Genomic DNA, 23,245 nt, shown 5'->3' with positions numbered 1-23,245 from the left:
CACCCTAGAGTTCTGTTGTAACACCCCTAGCCCCCTAAAGTTCTGTTATAACATCCCAACCCCCCTAGAGTTCTGTTATAACACCCCTACCCTAGAGTTCTACTATAACACCCCTAGCCTAGAGTTCTATTATAACACCCCTAGCCTAGAGTTATGTTATAACACCAAACCCTAGAGTTCTGTCATAATACCCCTACCCTAGAGTTATGTTATAACACCCCTACCCTAGAGTTGTTATAACACCCCTAGCCCCCTAGAGTTCTGCTATAACACCCCTAGCCTAGAGTTCTGTTATAACACCCCTAGCCCCCTAGAGTTCTGTTATAACACCCCTATCCTAGAGTTCTGCTATAACACCCCTACCCTAGAGTTCTGTTATAATGCCCCCACCCTAGAGCTCTGCTGTAACACCCCTAGCCTAGAGTTCTGTTATAACACCCCTACCCTAGAGTTCTGTTATAACACCCCTACCCTAGAGTTATGTTATAACACCCCTAGCCCTAGAGTTGTTATAACACCCCTAGCCCCCTAGAGTTCTGTTATAACACCCCTACCCTAGAGTTCTATTATTACACCCCTACCCTAGAGTTCTGTTATAACATCCCTAGCCCCCTAGAGTTCTGTTATAACACCCCTAACCTAGAGTTCTGTTATAACACCCCTAGCCTAGAGTTATATTATAACACCCCTAGCCTAGAGTTCTGTTATAACACCCCTAGCCCCCTAAAGTTATAACACCCCTAGCCCCCTAAAGTTCTGTTATAACACCCTTAGCCCCCTAGAGTTCTGTTATAACACCCCTAACCTAGAGTTCTGTTATAACACCCCTAGCCTAGAGTTCTATTATAACACCCCTACCCTAGAGTTCTGTTATAACACCCCTACCCTAGAGTCCTGTTATAACACCCCTAGCCTAGAGTTCTATTATAACACCCCTACCCTAGAGTTCTGTTATAACACCCCTAGCCCCCTAAAGTTCTGTTATAACACCCCTAGCCTAAAGTTCTGTTATAACACCCCTAGCCCCCTAGAGTTCTGTTATAACACCCCTACCCCCCTAGAGTTCTGTTATAACACCCCTAGCCTAGAGTTCTGTTATAACACCCCTAGCCTAGAGTTGTGTTATAACACCATACCCTAGAGTCCTGTTATAACACCCCTACCCTAGAGTTCGGTTATAACACCCCTACCCTAGAGCTCTGTTATAACACCCCTACCCTAGAGTTCTGCTGTAACACCCCTACCCTAGAGTTCTATTATAACACCCCTATCCTAGAGTTCTGTTATAACACCCCTACCCTAGAGTTATGTTATAACACCCCTAGCCCTAGAGTTGTTATAACACCCCTAGCCCCCTAGAGTTCTGTTATAACACCCCTACCCTAGAGTTCTGTTATAACACCCCTACCCTAGAGTTTTATTATTACACCCCTAGTCTATAGTTCTATTATAACACCCCTAGACTAGAGTTCTATTATAACACCCTTAGCCTAGAGTTCTATTATAACACCCCTAGCCTAGAGTTCTATTATAACACCTCTAGCCTAGAGTTCTGTTATAACACCATACCCTAGAGTTCTGTTATAACACCCCTACCCTAGAGTTCTGTTATAACACCCCTACCCTAGAGCTCTGTTATAACACCCCTACCCTATAGTTCTGCTGTAACACCCCTACCCTAGAGTTCGATTATAACACCCCTATCCTAGAGTTCTGTTATAACACCCCTACCCTAGAGTTATGTTATAACACCCCTAGCCCTAGAGTTGTTATAACACCCCTAGCCCCCTAGAGTTCTGTTATAACACCCCTACCCTAGAGTTCTGTTATAACACCCCTACCCTAGAGTTCTATTATTACACCCCTACCCTAGAGTTCTGTTATAACACCCCTACCCTAGAGTTCTGTTATAACATCCCTAGCCCCCTAGAGTTCTGTTATAACACCCCTAACCTAGAGTTCTGTTATAACACCCCTACCCTAGAGTTCTGTTATAACACCCCTACCCTAGAGCTCTGTTATAACAGCCCTACCCTATAGTTCTGCTGTAACACCCCTACCCTAGAGTTCTATTATAACACCGCTATCCTAGAGTTCTGTTATAACACCCCTACCCTAGAGTTATGTTATAACACCCCTAGCCCTAGAGTTGTTATAACACCCCTAGCCCCCTAGAGTTCTGTTATAACACCCCTACCCCCCTAGAGTTCTGTTATAACACCCCTACCCTAGAGATCTACTATAACACCCATACCCTAGAGTTCTGTTATAACACCCCTACCCCCCTAGAGTTCTGTTATAACACCCCTACCCTAGAGATCTACTATAACACCCATACCCTAGAGTTCTGTTATAACACCCCTACCCTAGAGTTCTACTATAACACCCATACCCTAGAGTTCTGCTATAACACCCCTAGCCTAGAGTTCTATTATAACACCCCTAGCCTAGAGTTCTATTATACCACCCCTAGCCTAGAGTTCTGTTATAACACCATACCCTAGAGTTCTGTTATAACACCCCTACCCTAGAGTTCTGTTATAACACCCCTACCCTAGAGTTCTGTTATAACACCCCTAGCACCCTAGAGTTCTGTTATAACACCCCTACCCTAGAGCTCTGTTATAACACCCCTAGCCTAGAGTTGTGTTATAACACCATACCCTAGAGTCCTGTTATAACACCCCTACCCTAGAGTTCGGTTATAACACCCCTACCCTAGAGCTCTGTTATAACACCCCTACCCTAGAGTTCTGCTGTAACACCCCTACCCTAGAGTTATATTATAACACCCCTACCCTAGAGTTCTGTTATAACACCGCTACCCTAGAGTTCTATTATAACACCCCCACCCTAGAGTTCTGTTGTAACATCCCAACCCTCCTAGAGTTCTGTTATAACACCCCTACCCTAGAGTTCTACTATAACACCCCTAGCCGAGAGTTCTATTATAACACCCCTAGCCTAGAGTTATGTTATAACACCATACCCTAGAGTTCTGTTATAATACCCCTACCCTAGAGTTATGTTATAACACCCCTACCCTAGAGTTGTTATAACACCCCTAGCCCCCTAGAGTTCTGCTATAACACCCCTAGACTAGAGTTCTGTTATAACACCCCTAGCCCCCTAGAGTTCTGTTATAACACCCCTATCCTAGAGTTCTGTTATAACACCCCTACCCTAGAGTTCTGCTATAACACCCCTACCCTAGAGTTCTGTTATAATGCCCCCACCCTAGAGCTCTGCTGTAACACCCCTAGCCTAGAGTTCTGTTATAACACCCCTACCCTAGAGTTCTGTTATAACACCCCTACCCTAGAGTTATGTTATAACACCCCTAGCCCTAGAGTTATTATAACACCCCTAGCCCCCTAGAGTTCTGTTATAACACCCCTACCCTAGAGTTCTATTATTACACCCCTACCCTAGAGTTCTGTTATAACATCCCTAGCCCCCTAGAGTTCTGCTATAACACCCCTAGCCTAGAGTTCTGTTATAACACCCCTAGCCCCCTAGAGTTCTGTTATAACCCCCCTATCCTAGAGTTCTGTTACAACACCCCTACCCTAGAGTTCTGCTATAACATCCCTACCCTAGAGTTCTGTTATAACGCCCCCACCCTAGAGCTCTGCTGTAACACCCCTAGCCTAGAGTTCTGTTATAACACCCCTACCCTAGAGTTCTGTTATAACACCCCTACCCTAGAGTTATGTTATAACACCCCTAGCCCTAGAGTTGTTATAACACCCCTAGCCCCCTAGAGTTCTGTTATAACACCCCTACCCTAGAGTTCTATTATTACACCCCTACCCTAGAGTTCTGTTATAACATCCCTAGCCCCCTAGAGTTCTGTTATAACACCCCTAACCTAGAGTTCTGTTATAACACCCCTAGCCTAGAGTTATATTATAACACCCCTAGCCTAGAGTTCTGTTATAACACCCCTAGCCCCCTAAAGTTATAACACCCCTAGCCCCCTAAAGTTCTGTTATAACACCCTTAGCCCCCCTAGAGTTCTGTTATAACACCCCTAACCTAGAGTTCTGTTATAACACCCCTAGCCTAGAGTTCTATTATAACACCCCTACCCTAGAGTTCTGTTATAACACCCCTACCCTAGAGTCCTGTTATAACACCCCTAGCCTAGAGTTCTATTATAACACCCCTACCCTAGAGTTCTGTTATAACACCCCTAGCCCCCTAAAGTTCTGTTATAACACCCCGAGCCTAAAGTTCTGTTATAACACCCCTAGCCCCCTAGAGTTCTGTTATAACACCCCTACCCCCTAGAGTTCTGTTATAACACCCCTAGCCTAGAGTTCTGTTATAACACCCCTAGCCTAGAGTTGTGTTATAAAACCATACCCTAGAGTCCTGTTATAACACCCCTACCCTAGAGTTCGGTTATAACACCCCTACCCTAGAGCTCTGTTATAACACCCCTACCCTAGAGTTCTGCTGTAACACCCCTACCCTAGAGTTCTATTATAACACCCCTATCCTAGAGTTCTGTTATAACACCCCTACCCTAGAGTTATGTTATAACACCCCTAGCCCTAGAGTTGTTATAACACCCCTAGCCCCCCTAGAGTTCTGTTATAACACCCCTACCCTAGAGTTCTGTTATAACACCCCTACCCTAGAGTTTTATTATTACACCCCTAGTCTATAGTTCTATTATAACACCCCCTAGACTAGAGTTCTATTATAACACCCTTAGCCTAGAGTTCTGTTATAACACCCCTAGCCTAGAGTTCTATTATAACACCTCTAGCCTAGAGTTCTGTTATAACACCATACCCTAGAGTTCTGTTATAACACCCCTACCCTAGAGTTCTGTTATAACACCCCTACCCTAGAGCTCTGTTATAACACCCCTACCCTATAGTTCTGCTGTAACACCCCTACCCTAGAGTTCGATTATAACACCCCCTATCCTAGAGTTCTGTTATAACACCCCCTACCCTAGAGTTATGTTATAACACCCCTAGCCCTAGAGTTGTTATAACACCCCTAGCCCCCTAGAGTTCTGTTATAACACCCCTACCCTAGAGTTCTGTTATAACACCCCTACCCTAGAGTTCTGTTATAACATCCCTAGCCCCCTAGAGTTCTGTTATAACACCCCTAACCTAGAGTTCTGTTATAACACCCCTACCCTAGAGTTCTGTTATAACACCCCTACCCTAGAGCTCTGTTATAACAGCCCTACCCTATAGTTCTGCTGTAACACCCCTACCCTAGAGTTCTATTATAACACCGCTATCCTAGAGTTCTGTTATAACACCCCTACCCTAGAGTTATGTTATAACACCCCTAGCCCTAGAGTTGTTATAACACCCCTAGCCCCCTAGAGTTCTGTTATAACACCCCTACCCCCCTAGAGTTCTGTTATAACACCCCTACCCTAGAGATCTACTATAACACCCATACCCTAGAGTTCTGTTATAACACCCCTACCCCCCTAGAGTTCTGTTATAACACCCCTACCCTAGAGATCTACTATAACACCCATACCCTAGAGTTCTGTTATAACACCCCTAGCCCCCTAGAGTTCTGTTATAACACCATACCCTAGAGTTCTGTTATAACACCCCTACCCTAGAGTTCTACTATAACACCCATACCCTAGAGTTCTGCTATAACACCCCTAGCCTAGAGTTCTATTATAACACCCCTAGCCTAGAGTTCTATTATACCACCCCTAGCCTAGAGTTCTGTTATAACACCATACCCTAGAGTTCTGTTATAACACCCCTACCCTAGAGTTCTGTTATAACACCCCTACCCTAGTGTTCTGTTATAACACCCCTAGCACCCTAGAGTTCTGTTATAACACCCCTACCCTAGAGTTCTATTATAACACCCCTACCCTAGAGTTCTGTTATAACACCCCTACCCTAGAGTTCTGTTATAACACCCATAGCCTAGAGTTATGTTGTAACACCCCTAGCCTAGAGTTCTGTTGTAACACCCCTAGCCTAGAGTTCTGTTATAACACCCCTAGCCTAGAGTTCTGTTATAACACCCCTAGCCTAGAGTTCTGTTATAACACCCCTAGCCTAGAGTTCTGTTATAACACCCCTAGCCCCCCTAAAATTCTGTTATAACACCCCTAACACCCTAACGTTCTGTTATAACACCCCTAGCCCCCTAAAGTTCTGTTATAACACCCCTAGCCTAAAGTTCTGTTATAACACCCCTAGCCCCCTAGAGTTCTGTTATAACACCCCTACCCCCCTAGAGTTCTGTTATAACACCCCTACCCTAGAGATCTACGATAACACCCATACCCTAGAGTTCTGTTATAACACCCCTAGCCTAGAGTTCTATTATAACACCACTAGCCTAGAGTTCTGTTATAACACCCCTAGCCTAGAGTTATATTATAGCACCCCTAGCCTAGAGTTCTATTATAACACCCCTAGCCTAGAGTTGTGTTATAACACCATACCCTAGAGTTCTGTTATAACACCCCTACCCTAGAGTTCGGTTATAACACCCCTACCCTAGAGCTCTGTTATAACACCCCTACCCTAGAGTTCTGCTGTAACACCCCTACCCTAGAGTTCTATTATAACACCCCTATCCTAGAGTTCTGTTATAACACCCCCTACCCTAGAGTTATGTTATAACACCCCTAGCCCTAGAGTTGTTATAACACCCCCTAGCCCCCTAGAGTTCTGTTATAACACCCCTACCCTAGAGTTCTGTTATAACACCCCTACCCTAGAGTTTTATTATTACACCCCTAGCCTAGAGTTCTATTATAACACCCCTAGACTAGAGTTCTATTATAACACCCTTAGCCTAGAGTTCTATTATAACACCCCTAGCCTAGAGTTCTATTATAACACCTCTAGCCTAGAGTTCTGTTATAACACCATACCCTAGAGTTCTGTTATAACACCCCTACCCTAGAGTTCTGTTATAACACCCCTACCCTAGAGCTCTGTTATAACACCCCTACCCTATAGTTCTGCTGTAACACCCCTACCCTAGAGTTCGATTATAACACCCCTATCCTAGAGTTCTGTTATAACACCCCTACCCTAGAGTTATGTTATAACACCCCTAGCCCTAGAGTTGTTATAACACCCCTAGCCCCCTAGAGTTCTGTTATAACACCCCTACCCTAGAGTTCTGTTATAACACCCCTACCCTAGAGTTCTGTTATAACATCCGTAGCCCCCTAGAGTTCTGTTATAACACCCCTAACCTAGAGTTCTGTTATAACACCCGTAGCCTAGAGTTCTGTTATAACACCCCTAGCCTAGAGTTCTGTTATAACACCCCTAGCCTAGAGTTCTGTTATAACACCCCTAGCCCCCTAAAGTTATAACACCCCTAGCCCCCTAAAGTTCTGTTATAACACCCCTAGCCCCCTAAAGTTATGTTATAACACCCCTAGCACCCTAGATTTCTGTTATAACACCCCTACCCCCCTAGAGTTCTGTTATAACACCCCTACCCTAGAGTTCTACTATAACACCCATACCCTAGAGTTCTGCTATAACACCCCTAGCCTAGAGTTCTATTATAACACCCCTAGCCTAGAGTTCTATTATACCACCCCTAGCCTAGAGTTCTGTTATAACACCATACCCTAGAGTTCTGTTATAACACCCCTACCCTAGAGTTCTGTTATAACACCCCTACCCTAGAGCTCTGTTATAACACCCCTACCCTATAGTTCTGCTGTAACACCGCTACCCTAGAGTTCGATTATAACACCCCTATCCTAGAGTTCTGTTATAACACCCCTACCCTAGAGTTATGTTATAACACCCCTAGCCCTAGAGTTGTTATAACACCCCTAGCCCCCTAGAGTTCTGTTATAACACCCCTACCCTAGAGTTCTGTTATAACACCCCTACCCTAGAGTTCTGTTATAACATCCGTAGCCCCCTAGAGTTCTGTTATAACACCCCTAACCTAGAGTTCTGTTATAACACCCGTAGCCTAGAGTTCTGTTATAACACCCCTAGCCTAGAGTTCTGTTATAACACCCCTAGCCCCCTAAAGTTATAACACCCCTAGCCCCCCTAAAGTTCTGTTATAACACCCCTAGCCCCCCTAAAGTTATGTTATAACACCCCTAGCACCTTAGATTTCTGTTATAACACCCCTACCCCCCTAGAGTTCTGTTATAACACCCCTACCCTAGAGTTCTACTATAACACCCATACCCTAGAGTTCTGCTATAACACCCCTAGCCTAGAGTTCTATTATAACACCCCTAGCCTAGAGTTCTATTATACCACCCCCTAGCCTAGAGTTCTGTTATAACACCATACCCTAGAGTTCTGTTATAACACCCCTACCCTAGAGTTCTGTTATAACACCCCTACCCTAGAGTTCTGTTATAACACCCCTAGCACCCTAGAGTTCTGTTATAACACCCCTAGCACCCTAGAGGTCTGTTATAACACCCCTACCCTAGAGTTCTATTATAACACCCCTACCCTAGAGTTCTGTTATAACACCCCTACCCTAGAGTTCTGTTATAACACCCATAGCCTAGAGTTATGTTGTAACACCCCTAGCCTAGAGTTCTGTTGTAACACCCCTAGCCTAGAGTTCTGTTATAACACCCCTAGCCTAGAGTTCTGTTATAACACCCCTAGCCTAGAGTTCTGTTATAACACCCCTAGCCTAGAGTTCTGTTATAACACCCCTAGCCCCCTAAAATTCTGTTATAACACCCCTAGCCCCCTAACGTTCTGTTATAACACCCCTAGCCCCCTAAAGTTATGTTATAACACCCCTAGCACCCTAGATTTCTGTTATAACACCCCTACCCCCCTAGAGTTCTGTTATAACACCCCTACCCTAGAGTTCTACTATAACACCCATACCCTAGAGTTCTGCTATAACACCCCTAGCCTAGAGTTCTATTATAACACCCCTAGCCTAGAGTTCTATTATACCACCCCTAGCCTAGAGTTCTGTTATAACACCATACCCTAGAGTTCTGTTATAACACCCCTACCCTAGAGTTCTGTTATAACACCCCTACCCTAGAGTTCTGTTATAACACCCCTAGCACCCTAGAGTTCTGTTATAACACCCCTAGCACCCTAGAGGTCTGTTATAACACCCCTACCCTAGAGTTCTATTATAACACCCCTACCCTAGAGTTCTGTTATAACACCCCTACCCTAGAGTTCTGTTATAACACCCATAGCCTAGAGTTATGTTGTAACACCCCTAGCCTAGAGTTCTGTTGTAACACCCCTAGCCTAGAGTTCTGTTATAACACCCCTAGCCTAGAGTTCTGTTATAACACCCCTAGCCTAGAGTTCTGTTATAACACCCCTAGCCTAGAGTTCTGTTATAACACCCCTAGCCCCCTAAAATTCTGTTATAACACCCCTAGCCCCCTAACGTTCTGTTATAACACCCTTAGCCCCCTAAAGTTCTGTTATAACACCCCTAGCCTAAAGTTCTGTTATAACACCCCTAGCCCCCTAGAGTTCTGTTATAACACCCCTACCCCCCTAGAGTTCTGTTATAACACCCCCTACCCTAGAGATCTACGATAACACCCATACCCTAGAGTTCTGTTATAACACCCCTAGCCTAGAGTTCTATTATAACACCCCTAGCCTAGAGTTCTGTTATAACACCCCTAGCCTAGAGTTATATTATAGCACCCCTAGCCTAGAGTTCTATTATAACACCCCTAGCCTAGAGTTGTGTTATAACACCATACCCTAGAGTCCTGTTATAACACCCCTACCCTAGAGTTCGGTTATAACACCCCTACCCTAGAGCTCTGTTATAACACCCCTACCCTAGAGTTCTGCTGTAACACCCCTACCCTAGAGTTATATTATAACACCCCTACCCTAGAGTTCTGTTATAACACCGCTACCCTAGAGTTCTATTATAACACCCCCACCCTAGAGTTCTGTTGTAACACCCCTAGCCCCCTAAAGTTCTGTTATAACATCCCAACCCCCCTAGAGTTCTGTTATAACACCCCTACCCTAGAGTTCTACTATAACACCCCTAGCCTAGAGTTCTATTATAACACCCCTAGCCTAGAGTTATGTTATAACACCATACCCTAGAGTTCTGTTATAACACCCCTACCCTAGAGTTAAGTTATAACACCCCTACCCTAGAGTTGTTATAACACCCCTAGCCCCCTAGAGTTCTGCTATAACACCCCTAGCCTAGAGTTCTGTTATAACACCCCTAGCCCCCCTAGAGTTCTGTTATAACACCCCTATCCTAGAGTTCTGTTATAACACCCCTACCCTAGAGTTCTGCTATAACACCCCTACCCTAGAGTTCTGTTATAATGCCCCCACCCTAGAGCTCTGCTGTAACACCCCTAGCCTAGAGTTCTGTTATAACACCCCTACCCTAGAGTTATGTTATAACACCCCTAGCCCTAGAGTTGTTATAACACCCCTAGCCCCCTAGAGTTCTGTTATAACACCCCTACCCTAGAGTTCTATTATTACACCCCTACCCTAGAGTTCTGTTATAACATCCCTAGCCCCCTAGAGTTCTGTTATAACACCCCTACCCTAGAGTTCTATTATTACACCCCTACCCTAGAGTTCTGTTATAACATCCCTAGCCCCCTAGAGTTCTGCTATAACACCCCTAGCCTAGAGTTCTGTTATAACACCCCTAGCCCCCTAGAGTTCTGCTATAACACCCCTAGCCTAGAGTTCTGTTATAACACCCCTAGCCTAGAGTTCTGTTATAACACCCCTAGCCTAGAGTTCTGTTATAACACCCCTAGCCTAGAGTTCTGTTATAACACCCCTAGCCCCCTAAAAATTCTGTTATAACACCCCTAGCCCCCTAACGTTCTGTTATAACACCCTTAGCCCCCTAAAGTTCTGTTATAACACCCCTAGCCTAAAGTTCTGTTATAACACCCCTAGCCCCCCTAGAGTTCTGTTATAACACCCCTACCCCCTAGAGTTCTGTTATAACACCCCTACCCTAGAGATCTACGATAACACCCATACCCTAGAGTTCTGTTATAACACCCCTAGCCTAGAGTTCTATTATAACACCCCTAGCCTAGAGTTCTGTTATAACACCCCTAGCCTAGAGTTATATTATAGCACCCCTAGCCTAGAGTTCTATTATAACACCCCTAGCCTAGAGTTGTGTTATAACACCATACCCTAGAGTCCTGTTATAACACCCCTACCCTAGAGTTCGGTTATAACACCCCTACCCTAGAGCTCTGTTATAACACCCCTACCCTAGAGTTCTGCTGTAACACCCCTACCCTAGAGTTATATTATAACACCCCTACCCTAGAGTTCTGTTATAACACCGCTACCCTAGAGTTCTATTATAACACCCCCACCCTAGAGTTCTGTTGTAACACCCCTAGCCCCCTAAAGTTCTGTTATAACATCCCAACCCCCCTAGAGTTCTGTTATAACACCCCTACCCTAGAGTTCTACTATAACACCCCTAGCCTAGAGTTCTATTATAACACCCCTAGCCTAGAGTTATGTTATAACACCATACCCTAGAGTTCTGTTATAACACCCCTACCCTAGAGTTAAGTTATAACACCCCTACCCTAGAGTTGTTATAACACCCCTAGCCCCCCTAGAGTTCTGCTATAACACCCCTAGCCTAGAGTTCTGTTATAACACCCCTAGCCCCCTAGAGTTCTGTTATAACACCCCTATCCTAGAGTTCTGTTATAACACCCCTACCCTAGAGTTCTGCTATAACACCCCTACCCTAGAGTTCTGTTATAATGCCCCCACCCTAGAGCTCTGCTGTAACACCCCTAGCCTAGAGTTCTGTTATAACACCCCTACCCTAGAGTTATGTTATAACACCCCTAGCCCTAGAGTTGTTATAACACCCCTAGCCCCCTAGAGTTCTGTTATAACACCCCTACCCTAGAGTTCTATTATTACACCCCTACCCTAGAGTTCTGTTATAACATCCCTAGCCCCCTAGAGTTCTGTTATAACACCCCTACCCTAGAGTTCTATTATTACACCCCTACCCTAGAGTTCTGTTATAACATCCCTAGCCCCCTAGAGTTCTGCTATAACACCCCTAGCCTAGAGTTCTGTTATAACACCCCTAGCCCCCTAGAGTTCTGTTATAACACCCCTATGCTAGAGTTCTGTTATAACACCCCTACCCTAGAGTTCTGCTATAACACCCCTACCCTAGAGTTCTGTTATAACGCCCCCACCCTAGAGCTCTGCTGTAACACCCCTAGCCTAGAGTTCTGTTATAACACCCCTACCCTAGAGTTCTGTTATAACACCCCTACCCTAGAGTTATGTTATAACACCCCTAGCCCTAGAGTTGTTATAACACCCCTAGCCCCCTAGAGTTCTGTTATAACACCCCTACCCTAGAGTTCTATTATAACACCGCTATCCTAGAGTTCTGTTATAACACCCCTACCCTAGAGTTATGTTATAACACCCCTAGCCCTAGAGTTGTTATAACACCCCTAGCCCCCTAGAGTTCTGTTATAACACCCCTACCCCCCTAGAGTTCTGTTATAACACCCCTACCCTAGAGATCTACTATAACACCCATACCCTAGAGTTCTGTTATAACACCCCTACCCCCCTAGAGTTCTGTTATAACACCCCTACCCTAGAGATCTACTATAACACCCATACCCTAGAGTTCTGTTATAACACCCCTAGCCCCCTAGAGTTCTGTTATAACACCATACCCTAGAGTTCTGTTATAACACCCCTACCCTAGAGTTCTACTATAACACCCATACCCTAGAGTTCTGCTATAACACCCCTAGCCTAGAGTTCTATTATAACACCCCTAGCCTAGAGTTCTATTATACCACCCCTAGCCTAGAGTTCTGTTATAACACCATACCCTAGAGTTCTGTTATAACACCCCTACCCTAGAGTTCTGTTATAACACCCCTACCCTAGAGTTCTGTTATAACACCCCTAGCACCCTAGAGTTCTGTTATAACACCCCTACCCTAGAGTTCTATTATAACACCCCTACCCTAGAGTTCTGTTATAACACCCCTACCCTAGAGTTCTGTTATAACACCCATAGCCTAGAGTTATGTTGTAACACCCCTAGCCTAGAGTTCTGTTGTAACACCCCTAGCCTAGAGTTCTGTTATAACACCCCTAGCCTAGAGTTCTGTTATAACACCCCTAGCCTAGAGTTCTGTTATAACACCCCTAGCCTAGAGTTCTGTTATAACACCCCTAGCCCCCTAAAATTCTGTTATAACACCCCTAACACCCTAACGTTCTGTTATAACACCCCTAGCCCCCTAAAGTTCTGTTATAACACCCCTAGCCTAAAGTTCTGTTATAACACCCCTAGCCCCCCTAGAGTTCTGTTATAACACCCCTACCCCCCTAGAGTTCTGTTATAACACCCCTACCCTAGAGATCTACGATAACACCCATACCCTAGAGTTCTGTTATAACACCCCTAGCCTAGAGTTCTATTATAACACCACTAGCCTAGAGTTCTGTTATAACACCCCTAGCCTAGAGTTATATTATAGCACCCCTAGCCTAGAGTTCTATTATAACACCCCTAGCCTAGAGTTGTGTTATAACACCATACCCTAGAGTTCTGTTATAACACCCCTACCCTAGAGTTCGGTTATAACACCCCTACCCTAGAGCTCTGTTATAACACCCCTACCCTAGAGTTCTGCTGTAACACCCCTACCCTAGAGTTCTATTATAACACCCCTATCCTAGAGTTCTGTTATAACACCCCTACCCTAGAGTTATGTTATAACACCCCTAGCCCTAGAGTTGTTATAACACCCCTAGCCCCCTAGAGTTCTGTTATAACACCCCTACCCTAGAGTTCTGTTATAACACCCCTACCCTAGAGTTTTATTATTACACCCCTAGCCTAGAGTTCTATTATAACACCCCTAGACTAGAGTTCTATTATAACACCCTTAGCCTAGAGTTCTATTATAACACCCCTAGCCTAGAGTTCTATTATAACACCTCTAGCCTAGAGTTCTGTTATAACACCATACCCTAGAGTTCTGTTATAACACCCCTACCCTAGAGTTCTGTTATAACACCCCTACCCTAGAGCTCTGTTATAACACCCCTACCCTATAGTTCTGCTGTAACACCCCTACCCTAGAGTTCGATTATAACACCCCTATCCTAGAGTTCTGTTATAACACCCCTACCCTAGAGTTATGTTATAACACCCCTAGCCCTAGAGTTGTTATAACACCCCTAGCCCCCTAGAGTTCTGTTATAACACCCCTACCCTAGAGTTCTGTTATAACACCCCTACCCTAGAGTTCTGTTATAACATCCGTAGCCCCCTAGAGTTCTGTTATAACACCCCTAACCTAGAGTTCTGTTATAACACCCGTAGCCTAGAGTTCTGTTATAACACCCCTAGCCTAGAGTTCTGTTATAACACCCCTAGCCCCCTAAAGTTATAACACCCCTAGCCCCCTAAAGTTCTGTTATAACACCCCTAGCCCCCTAAAGTTATGTTATAACACCCCTAGCACCCTAGATTTCTGTTATAACACCCCTACCCCCCTAGAGTTCTGTTATAACACCCCTACCCTAGAGTTCTACTATAACACCCATACCCTAGAGTTCTGCTATAACACCCCTAGCCTAGAGTTCTATTATAACACCCCTAGCCTAGAGTTCTATTATACCACCCCTAGCCTAGAGTTCTGTTATAACACCATACCCTAGAGTTCTGTTATAACACCCCTACCCTAGAGTTCTGTTATAACACCCCTACCCTAGAGCTCTGTTATAACACCCCTACCCTATAGTTCTGCTGTAACACCCCTACCCTAGAGTTCGATTATAACACCCCTATCCTAGAGTTCTGTTATAACACCCCTACCCTAGAGTTATGTTATAACACCCCTAGCCCTAGAGTTGTTATAACACCCCTAGCCCCCTAGAGTTCTGTTATAACACCCCTAGCCCCCTAGAGTTCTGTTATAACACCCCTACCCTAGAGTTCTGTTATAACACCCCTACCCTAGAGTTCTGTTATAACATCCGTAGCCCCCTAGAGTTCTGTTATAACACCCCTAACCTAGAGTTCTGTTATAACACCCGTAGCCTAGAGTTCTGTTATAACACCCCTAGCCTAGAGTTCTGTTATAACACCCCTAGCCCCCTAAAGTTATAACACCCCTAGCCCCCTAAAGTTCTGTTATAACACCCCTAGCCCCCTAAAGTTATGTTATAACACCCCTAGCACCCTAGATTTCTGTTATAACACCCCTACCCCCCTAGAGTTCTGTTATAACACCCCTACCCTAGAGTTCTACTATAACACCCATACCCTAGAGTTCTGCTATAACACCCCTAGCCTAGAGTTCTATTATAACACCCCTAGCCTAGAGTTCTATTATACCACCCCTAGCCTAGAGTTCTGTTATAACACCATACCCTAGAGTTCTGTTATAACACCCCTACCCTAGAGTTCTGTTATAACACCCCTACCCTAGAGCTCTGTTATAACACCCCTACCCTATAGTTCTGCTGTAACACCGCTACCCTAGAGTTCGATTATAACACCCCTATCCTAGAGTTCTGTTATAACACCCCTACCCTAGAGTTATGTTATAACACCCCTAGCCCTAGAGTTGTTATAACACCCCTAGCCCCCTAGAGTTCTGTTATAACACCCCTACCCTAGAGTTCTGTTATAACACCCCTACCCTAGAGTTCTGTTATAACATCCGTAGCCCCCTAGAGTTCTGTTATAACACCCCTAACCTAGAGTTCTGTTATAACACCCGTAGCCTAGAGTTCTGTTATAACACCCCTAGCCTAGAGTTCTGTTATAACATCCGTAGCCCCCTAGAGTTCTGTTATAACACCCCTAACCTAGAGTTCTGTTATAACACCCGTAGCCTAGAGTTCTGTTATAACACCCCTAGCCTAGAGTTCTGTTATAACACCCCTAGCCCCCTAAAGTTATAACACCCCTAGCCCCCTAAAGTTCTGTTATAACACCCCTAGCCCCCTAAAGTTATGTTATAACACCCCTAGCACCCTAGATTTCTGTTATAACACCCCTACCCCCCTAGAGTTCTGTTATAACACCCCTACCCTAGAGTTCTACTATAACACCCATACCCTAGAGTTCTGCTATAACACCCCTAGCCTAGAGTTCTATTATAACACCCCTAGCCTAGAGTTCTATTATACCACCCCTAGCCTAGAGTTCTGTTATAACACCATACCCTAGAGTTCTGTTATAACACCCCTACCCTAGAGTTCTGTTATAACACCCCTACCCTAGAGCTCTGTTATAACACCCCTACCCTATAGTTCTGCTGTAACACCGCTACCCTAGAGTTCGATTATAACACCCCTATCCTAGAGTTCTGTTATAACACCCCTACCCTAGAGTTATGTTATAACACCCCTAGCCCTAGAGTTGTTATAACACCCCTAGCCCCCTAGAGTTCTGTTATAACACCCCTACCCTAGAGTTCTGTTATAACACCCCTACCCTAGAGCTCTGTTATAACACCCCTACCCTATAGTTCTGCTGTAACACCGCTACCCTAGAGTTCGATTATAACACCCCTATCCTAGAGTTCTGTTATAACACCCCTACCCTAGAGTTATGTTATAACACCCCTAGCCCTAGAGTTGTTATAACACCCCTAGCCCCCTAGAGTTCTGTTATAACACCCCTACCCTAGAGTTCTGTTATAACACCCCTACCCTAGAGTTCTGTTATAACATCCGTAGCCCCCTAGAGTTCTGTTATAACACCCCTAACCTAGAGTTCTGTTATAACACCCGTAGCCTAGAGTTCTGTTATAACACCCCTAGCCTAGAGTTCTGTTATAACACCCCTAGCCCCCTAAAGTTATAACACCCCTAGCCCCCTAAAGTTCTGTTATAACACCCCTAGCCCCCTAAAGTTATGTTATAACACCCCTAGCACCCTAGATTTCTGTTATAACACCCCTACCCCCCTAGAGTTCTGTTATAACACCCCTACCCTAGAGTTCTACTATAACACCCATACCCTAGAGTTCTGCTATAACACCCCTAGCCTAGAGTTCTATTATAACACCCCTAGCCTAGAGTTCTATTATACCACCCCTAGCCTAGAGTTCTGTTATAACACCATACCCTAGAGTTCTGTTATAACACCCCTACCCTAGAGTTCTGTTATAACACCCCTACCCTAGAGTTCTGTTATAACACCCCTAGCACCCTAGAGTTCTGTTATAACACCCCTAGCACCCTAGAGGTCTGTTATAACACCCCTACCCTAGAGTTCTATTATAACACCCCTACCCTAGAGTTCTGTTATAACACCCCTACCCTAGAGTTCTGTTATAACACCCATAGCCTAGAGTTATGTTGTAACACCCCTAGCCTAGAGTTCTGTTGTAACACCCCTAGCCTAGAGTTCTGTTATAACATCCCTAGCCTAGAGTTCTGTTATAACACCCCTAGCCTAGAGTTCTGTTATAACACCCCTAGCCTAGAGTTCTGTTATAACACCCCTAGCCCCCCTAAAATTCTGTTATAACACCCCTAGCCCCCCTAACGTTCTGTTATAACACCCCTAGCCCCCTAAAGTTATGTTATAACACCCCTAGCACCCTAGATTTCTGTTATAACACCCCTACCCCCCCTAGAGTTCTGTTATAACACCCCTACCCTAGAGTTCTACTATAACACCCATACCCTAGAGTTCTGCTATAACACCCCTAGCCTAGAGTTCTATTATAACACCCCTAGCCTAGAGTTCTATTATACCACCCCTAGCCTAGAGTTCTGTTATAACACCATACCCTAGAGTTCTGTTATAACACCCCTACCCTAGAGTTCTGTTATAACACCCCTACCCTAGAGTTCTGTTATAACACCCCTAGCACCCTAGAGTTCTGTTATAACACCCCTAGCACCCTAGAGGTCTGTTATAACACCCCTACCCTAGAGTTCTATTATAACACCCCTACCCTAGAGTTCTGTTATAACACCCCTACCCTAGAGTTCTGTTATAACACCCATAGCCTAGAGTTATGTTGTAACACCCCTAGCCTAGAGTTCTGTTGTAACACCCCTAGCCTAGAGTTCTGTTATAACACCCCTAGCCTAGAGTTCTGTTATAACACCCCTAGCCTAGAGTTCTGTTATAACACCCCTAGCCTAGAGTTCTGTTATAACACCCCTAGCCCCCTAAAAATTCTGTTATAACACCCCTAGCCCCCTAACGTTCTGTTATAACACCCCTAGCCCCCTAAAGTTCTGTTATAACACCCCTAGCCTAAAGTTCTGTTATAACACCCCTAGCCCCCTAGAGTTCTGTTATAACACCCCTACCCCCCTAGAGTTCTGTTATAACACCCCTACCCTAGAGATCTAAGATAACACCCATACCCTAGAGTTCTGTTATAACACCCCTAGCCTAGAGTTCTATTATAACACCCCTAGCCTAGAGTTCTGTTATAACACCCCTAGCCTAGAGTTATATTATAGCACCCCTAGCCTAGAGTTCTATTATAACACCCCTAGCCTAGAGTTGTGTTATAACACCATACCCTAGAGTCCTGTTATAACACCCCTACCCTAGAGTTCGGTTATAACACCCCTACCCTAGAGCTCTGTTATAACACCCCTACCCTAGAGTTCTGCTGTAACACCCCTACCCTAGAGTTATATTATAACACCCCTACCCTAGAGTTCTGTTATAACACCGCTACCCTAGAGTTCTATTATAACACCCCCCACCCTAGAGTTCTGTTGTAACACCCCTAGCCCCCTAAAGTTCTGTTATAACATCCCAACCCCCCTAGAGTTCTGTTATAACACCCCTACCCTAGAGTTCTACTATAACACCCCTAGCCTAGAGTTCTATTATAACACCCCTAGCCTAGAGTTATGTTATAACACCATACCCTAGAGTTCTGTTATAACACCCCTACCCTAGAGTTAAGTTATAACACCCCTACCCTAGAGTTGTTATAACACCCCTAGCCCCCTAGAGTTCTGCTATAACACCCCTAGCCTAGAGTTCTGTTATAACACCCCTAGCCCCCTAGAGTTCTGTTATAACACCCCTATCCTAGAGTTCTGTTATAACACCCCTACCCTAGAGTTCTGCTATAACACCCCTACCCTAGAGTTCTGTTATAATGCCCCCACCCTAGAGCTCTGCTGTAACACCCCTAGCCTAGAGTTCTGTTATAACACCCCTACCCTAGAGTTATGTTATAACACCCCTAGCCCTAGAGTTGTTATAACACCCCTAGCCCCCTAGAGTTCTGTTATAACACCCCTACCCTAGAGTTCTATTATTACACCCCTACACTAGAGTTCTGTTATAACATCCCTAGCCCCCTAGAGTTCTGTTATAACACCCCTACCCTAGAGTTCTATTATTACACCCCTACCCTAGAGTTCTGTTATAACATCCCTAGCCCCCTAGAGTTCTGCTATAACACCCCTAGCCTAGAGTTCTGTTATAACACCCCTAGCCCCCTAGAGTTCTGTTATAACACCCCTATGCTAGAGTTCTGTTATAACACCCCTACCCTAGAGTTCTGCTATAACACCCCTACCCTAGAGTTCTGTTATAACGCCCCCACCCTAGAGCTCTGCTGTAACACCCCTAGCCTAGAGTTCTGTTATAACACCCCTACCCTAGAGTTCTGTTATAACACCCCTACCCTAGAGTTATGTTATAACACCCCTAGCCCTAGAGTTGTTATAACACCCCTAGCCCCCTAGAGTTCTGTTATAACACCCCTACCCTAGAGTTCTATTATTACACCCCTACCCTAGAGTTCTGTTATAACATCCCTAGCCCCCTAGAGTTCTGTTATAACACCCCTAACCTAGAGTTCTGTTATAACACCCCTAGCCTAGAGTTATATTATAACACCCCTAGCCTAGAGTTCTGTTATAACACCCCTAGCCCCCTAAAGTTATAACACCCCTAGCCCCCTAAAGTTCTGTTATAACACCCTTAGCCCCCTAGAGTTCTGTTATAACACCCCTAACCTAGAGTTCTGTTATAACACCCCTAGCCTAGAGTTCTATTATAACACCCCTACCCTAGAGTTCTGTTATAACACCCCTACCCTAGAGTCCTGTTATAACACCCCTAGCCTAGAGTTCTATTATAACACCCCTACCCTAGAGTTCTGTTATAACACCCTAGCCCCCTAGAGTTCTGGTCTAATGCCCAAATAGGGTTGCAAAATTCCGTGAACTCACTTCAAACTGCATGATGAGTGAGATCCCAAATAGAATAGATAATAGACGGTTACTATGTCCTTACCCTCTGATCATGGCAAACGACTCGTCACTGGAGAAGTAGGAAGCCCCTGGAAGCACAGTCACCGTTTCTTTACCTGCACACAAACAGGAAATGTCCACATATCTCATAAACATAGGATAGTGTGGGTGTGTGTGTGTGTGTGTGTGTGTGTGTGTGTGTGTGTGTGTGTGTGTGTGTGTGTGTGTGTGTGTGTGTGTGTGTGTGTGTGTGTGTGTTTATATATATCTTCACTTACCGGCGTTGATGAGGTCAGCATCCACTTCGTCTTCTGTGGGGTAGGGGCCCTACATGAAACACACACATTCATCACACAATGTCATCACACACACATTCATCATGCAAAGATGTCACACACACACATTCATCACACTAGTTTTGGATTCTGGTGGTCACTCAACCCCAGCATGATCTCACAACCTTTATTTTGACAGGGAGTCATGCTGAGACCAAAGTCTCTTTCACAGATGAGCCCTGTATAGACAACAACACACATCACTATACACATCAAACCTGGCCAACAGACACAATCAAAGGAAACTTATTAGATGAGACATTTATTTTATCTCTCCTCAACAAAGGAACTGGCCCTGTTTCTCTAAAGCCTGAGGGAGCTTTTGACACCACATCTCTTAACCTGACACTCATAATTGGGGGGAGCATTTTTACAAATGAGCATTAGCATATTTCTGCTTTAATTTCTCTGACAACAGAATCGATGAGAAAAAAAAAAAGGAATGGGAGAAAAAAACGTCAGATGGTTGCAATCTCCACAATGTTTGTTAGGAACCCGGCAGGTTTCAAACGTGAGTCCCAACACCTGTTGTCAACTGTGTTACTATGGTGTTACTATGACAGAGATTCAAATGAGGGTTTTACCAATCCCAGAATGCCATTCTCACTCTGCAGGTGGACAGTGATGTCTGGTTGGATGAAGTTGCTGGCCAGCATGGGGATGCCGATACCCAGGTTAGCTGACAGTGGTTCGTGTTAAAGAACATACACTTTGAATACATTACAGACATACTGATCTCATTCTAACTCTGCACTACAAATGCCAAACGCATGGGTAAGCTGATAGGTTTGGTTTCTCAGAGATATTCATAGCGGTAAGTTTTTTTTTAACTATTAAGCTGCCTTTTGGTCAGATATCACAAGATCAATGACGATTGGTTCGATGGAGTCCCATTTCATGTTCAAGGATACCATACATCCCATCCTCAAATTCCAGGGCTGCTCTGCGAATGATCCGCTCTCGTACGATGTCGGAGTCCTTCTTTGGTTTGGGCTTCTCTGCTAGGGCCTTCTGAACTGTGCGCCTCTGGAGAGTGTAGAGAGAAACAGTCAATTCATTCTTCTCTGCTTAGTACCAATTGATTACACATACTTCCCTATTGGACTCTGATGGGTCTGGAAGGGATGAACTATAGATGACTTCCTGTAATATTTGGACAAAGTTGATGATGTCATCAGCGCTCTCTCTATCTCCCTCTAGTACCATTATGACTCAAACTAGTGACTGTATTACTGTTTAAGTAGGGTTGCAAGAAGTCAAGTAACTTTAACAAAATTCCCATGTTTTCCAGAAATCCTGGCTGGAGAATTCCAAACTTCCTGCTTATTCTGTCCTAGTTCCGGGAATCTTCCAACCGGGATTTCTGGAAAAGCTTGGAATTTTGGGAAAGTTAGCAGAACTTTGCAACTTTAAGTATGAATCCATTGTGGTGTTTGGAGGCCCACCTCTATCCTCTTCTCGTAGCAGTCTCCCTTAACGATCCTGTGGATGTAGATACTGGGGATGTGGATGTCCTCCTCAGAAAACGTACCCACGTCCACCACCTCCTCCACCTACACAGAAGGACAGTGGGATGAAGCAAGAACACAGTGTTGGTCAGACCAAACACTGATCCTGCAGGGTTACTCCTCAATCTCTGTACCCACCCACTTTGATCCATTCACATTTAAAAAAATACAACATTCACCAAATGATTTTAAACATCACTCCTCTCATCTGTCAACAGGGAGCAGGAACTACACTGTATTCATTTCCCTATAGCTTTGACAACCACCAGGCCTGGTGTAAGCTGCCTCCATGCCTCAGCTGGGCAGAGGGTTCTTTAGAGAAGTCGAGACCAGGGGAGAGGGCCTGATCCTGGGATCAGAGGGGATGGAAGGTGGGGAGGAGGTTCTGTCCATCACAAGGAGAAAACTGTTATTACATTACAAGCTCTGTCCCAATGTTCTCAGAAGGACTTGGAATGGTCCAAGTGTAACCTAAGGAAGGGGCGTTACAAGAATCATCACAATCGTCCTCATCACCATCATCAGTAATCCATTAGTGTCGACCATCAGTGAATGACACTATGTGGAGCAAAACACACAGATAGACACGCCATTACTTCCTGTGTCACTTAGCAAGAAATCTAAACCCCACATAAGAGACGCTATTACAACTGCCAAAGTTCATTAAAAAGCTTCACAACTAAGCTGATTACTAAGCAACATTTTCAGAAAGCTTCCTGCTAAATCAATTCCTCCCAGAGTGTGTTCTGCCTGAGATACAGTCCCCTGTGTTATTTAATGAGACAGTGAGTTCTGCCTGAGATATGTATCCAATGTGTCAAAGCCCTTTAGCCCAACAATGGCAGGAGAGTCGCACAGTGTACTCCAACCAAATGGAGAGGCCATAGAAAGATAATGAAAATACAGTACCCTGTGTATGTAAAGAATGATTAGGCAAGAAAATATCACAAAATGAAGCTCCTTATGGAAAATCAAGAGACACTTTTTGCTGACTATTATACAAATGGGAACATCAGCAACCTCATCTTCTACACAAACCATCCCCTGGCATGGTACAGTGCTATATTAGCACACTAACCCTCTGTTAAGAGAGGGGGTGTTAACAAGGGGTGGAAACTCAGGATACTAGACAACGAGGACTCTGAGTCAG

The 23,245-nt window shown here is 44.6% G+C and overlaps 1 protein-coding gene across 1 annotated transcript in view; it reads right to left on the bottom strand.

Moving 5' to 3' along the window:
• The window catches only part of LOC106580620 (succinyl-CoA:3-ketoacid coenzyme A transferase 1, mitochondrial), a 188,605-nt gene that overhangs the window by 90,655 nt on the left and 74,705 nt on the right, over positions 1–23,245 (bottom strand). Inside the window, exons 8-12 of the mRNA XM_014161871.2 lie at positions 22,033–22,140; positions 21,499–21,613; positions 21,172–21,266; positions 20,531–20,579; positions 20,296–20,368 (exon numbers count right to left, since the gene is read on the bottom strand). Of these exons, the coding sequence (XP_014017346.1) occupies positions 20,296–20,368; positions 20,531–20,579; positions 21,172–21,266; positions 21,499–21,613; positions 22,033–22,140 (440 nt within the window). The remainder of the gene's footprint in view (positions 1–20,295; positions 20,369–20,530; positions 20,580–21,171; positions 21,267–21,498; positions 21,614–22,032; positions 22,141–23,245) is intronic.

This window comes from Salmo salar, chromosome ssa20, assembly GCF_905237065.1.
Source record: "Salmo salar chromosome ssa20, Ssal_v3.1, whole genome shotgun sequence".
Classification (NCBI taxonomy): domain Eukaryota; kingdom Metazoa; phylum Chordata; class Actinopteri; order Salmoniformes; family Salmonidae; genus Salmo; species Salmo salar.
The sequence above is the reverse complement of the archived record's forward strand: the minus strand, read 5'-3'. Positions and strand labels throughout refer to the sequence as shown.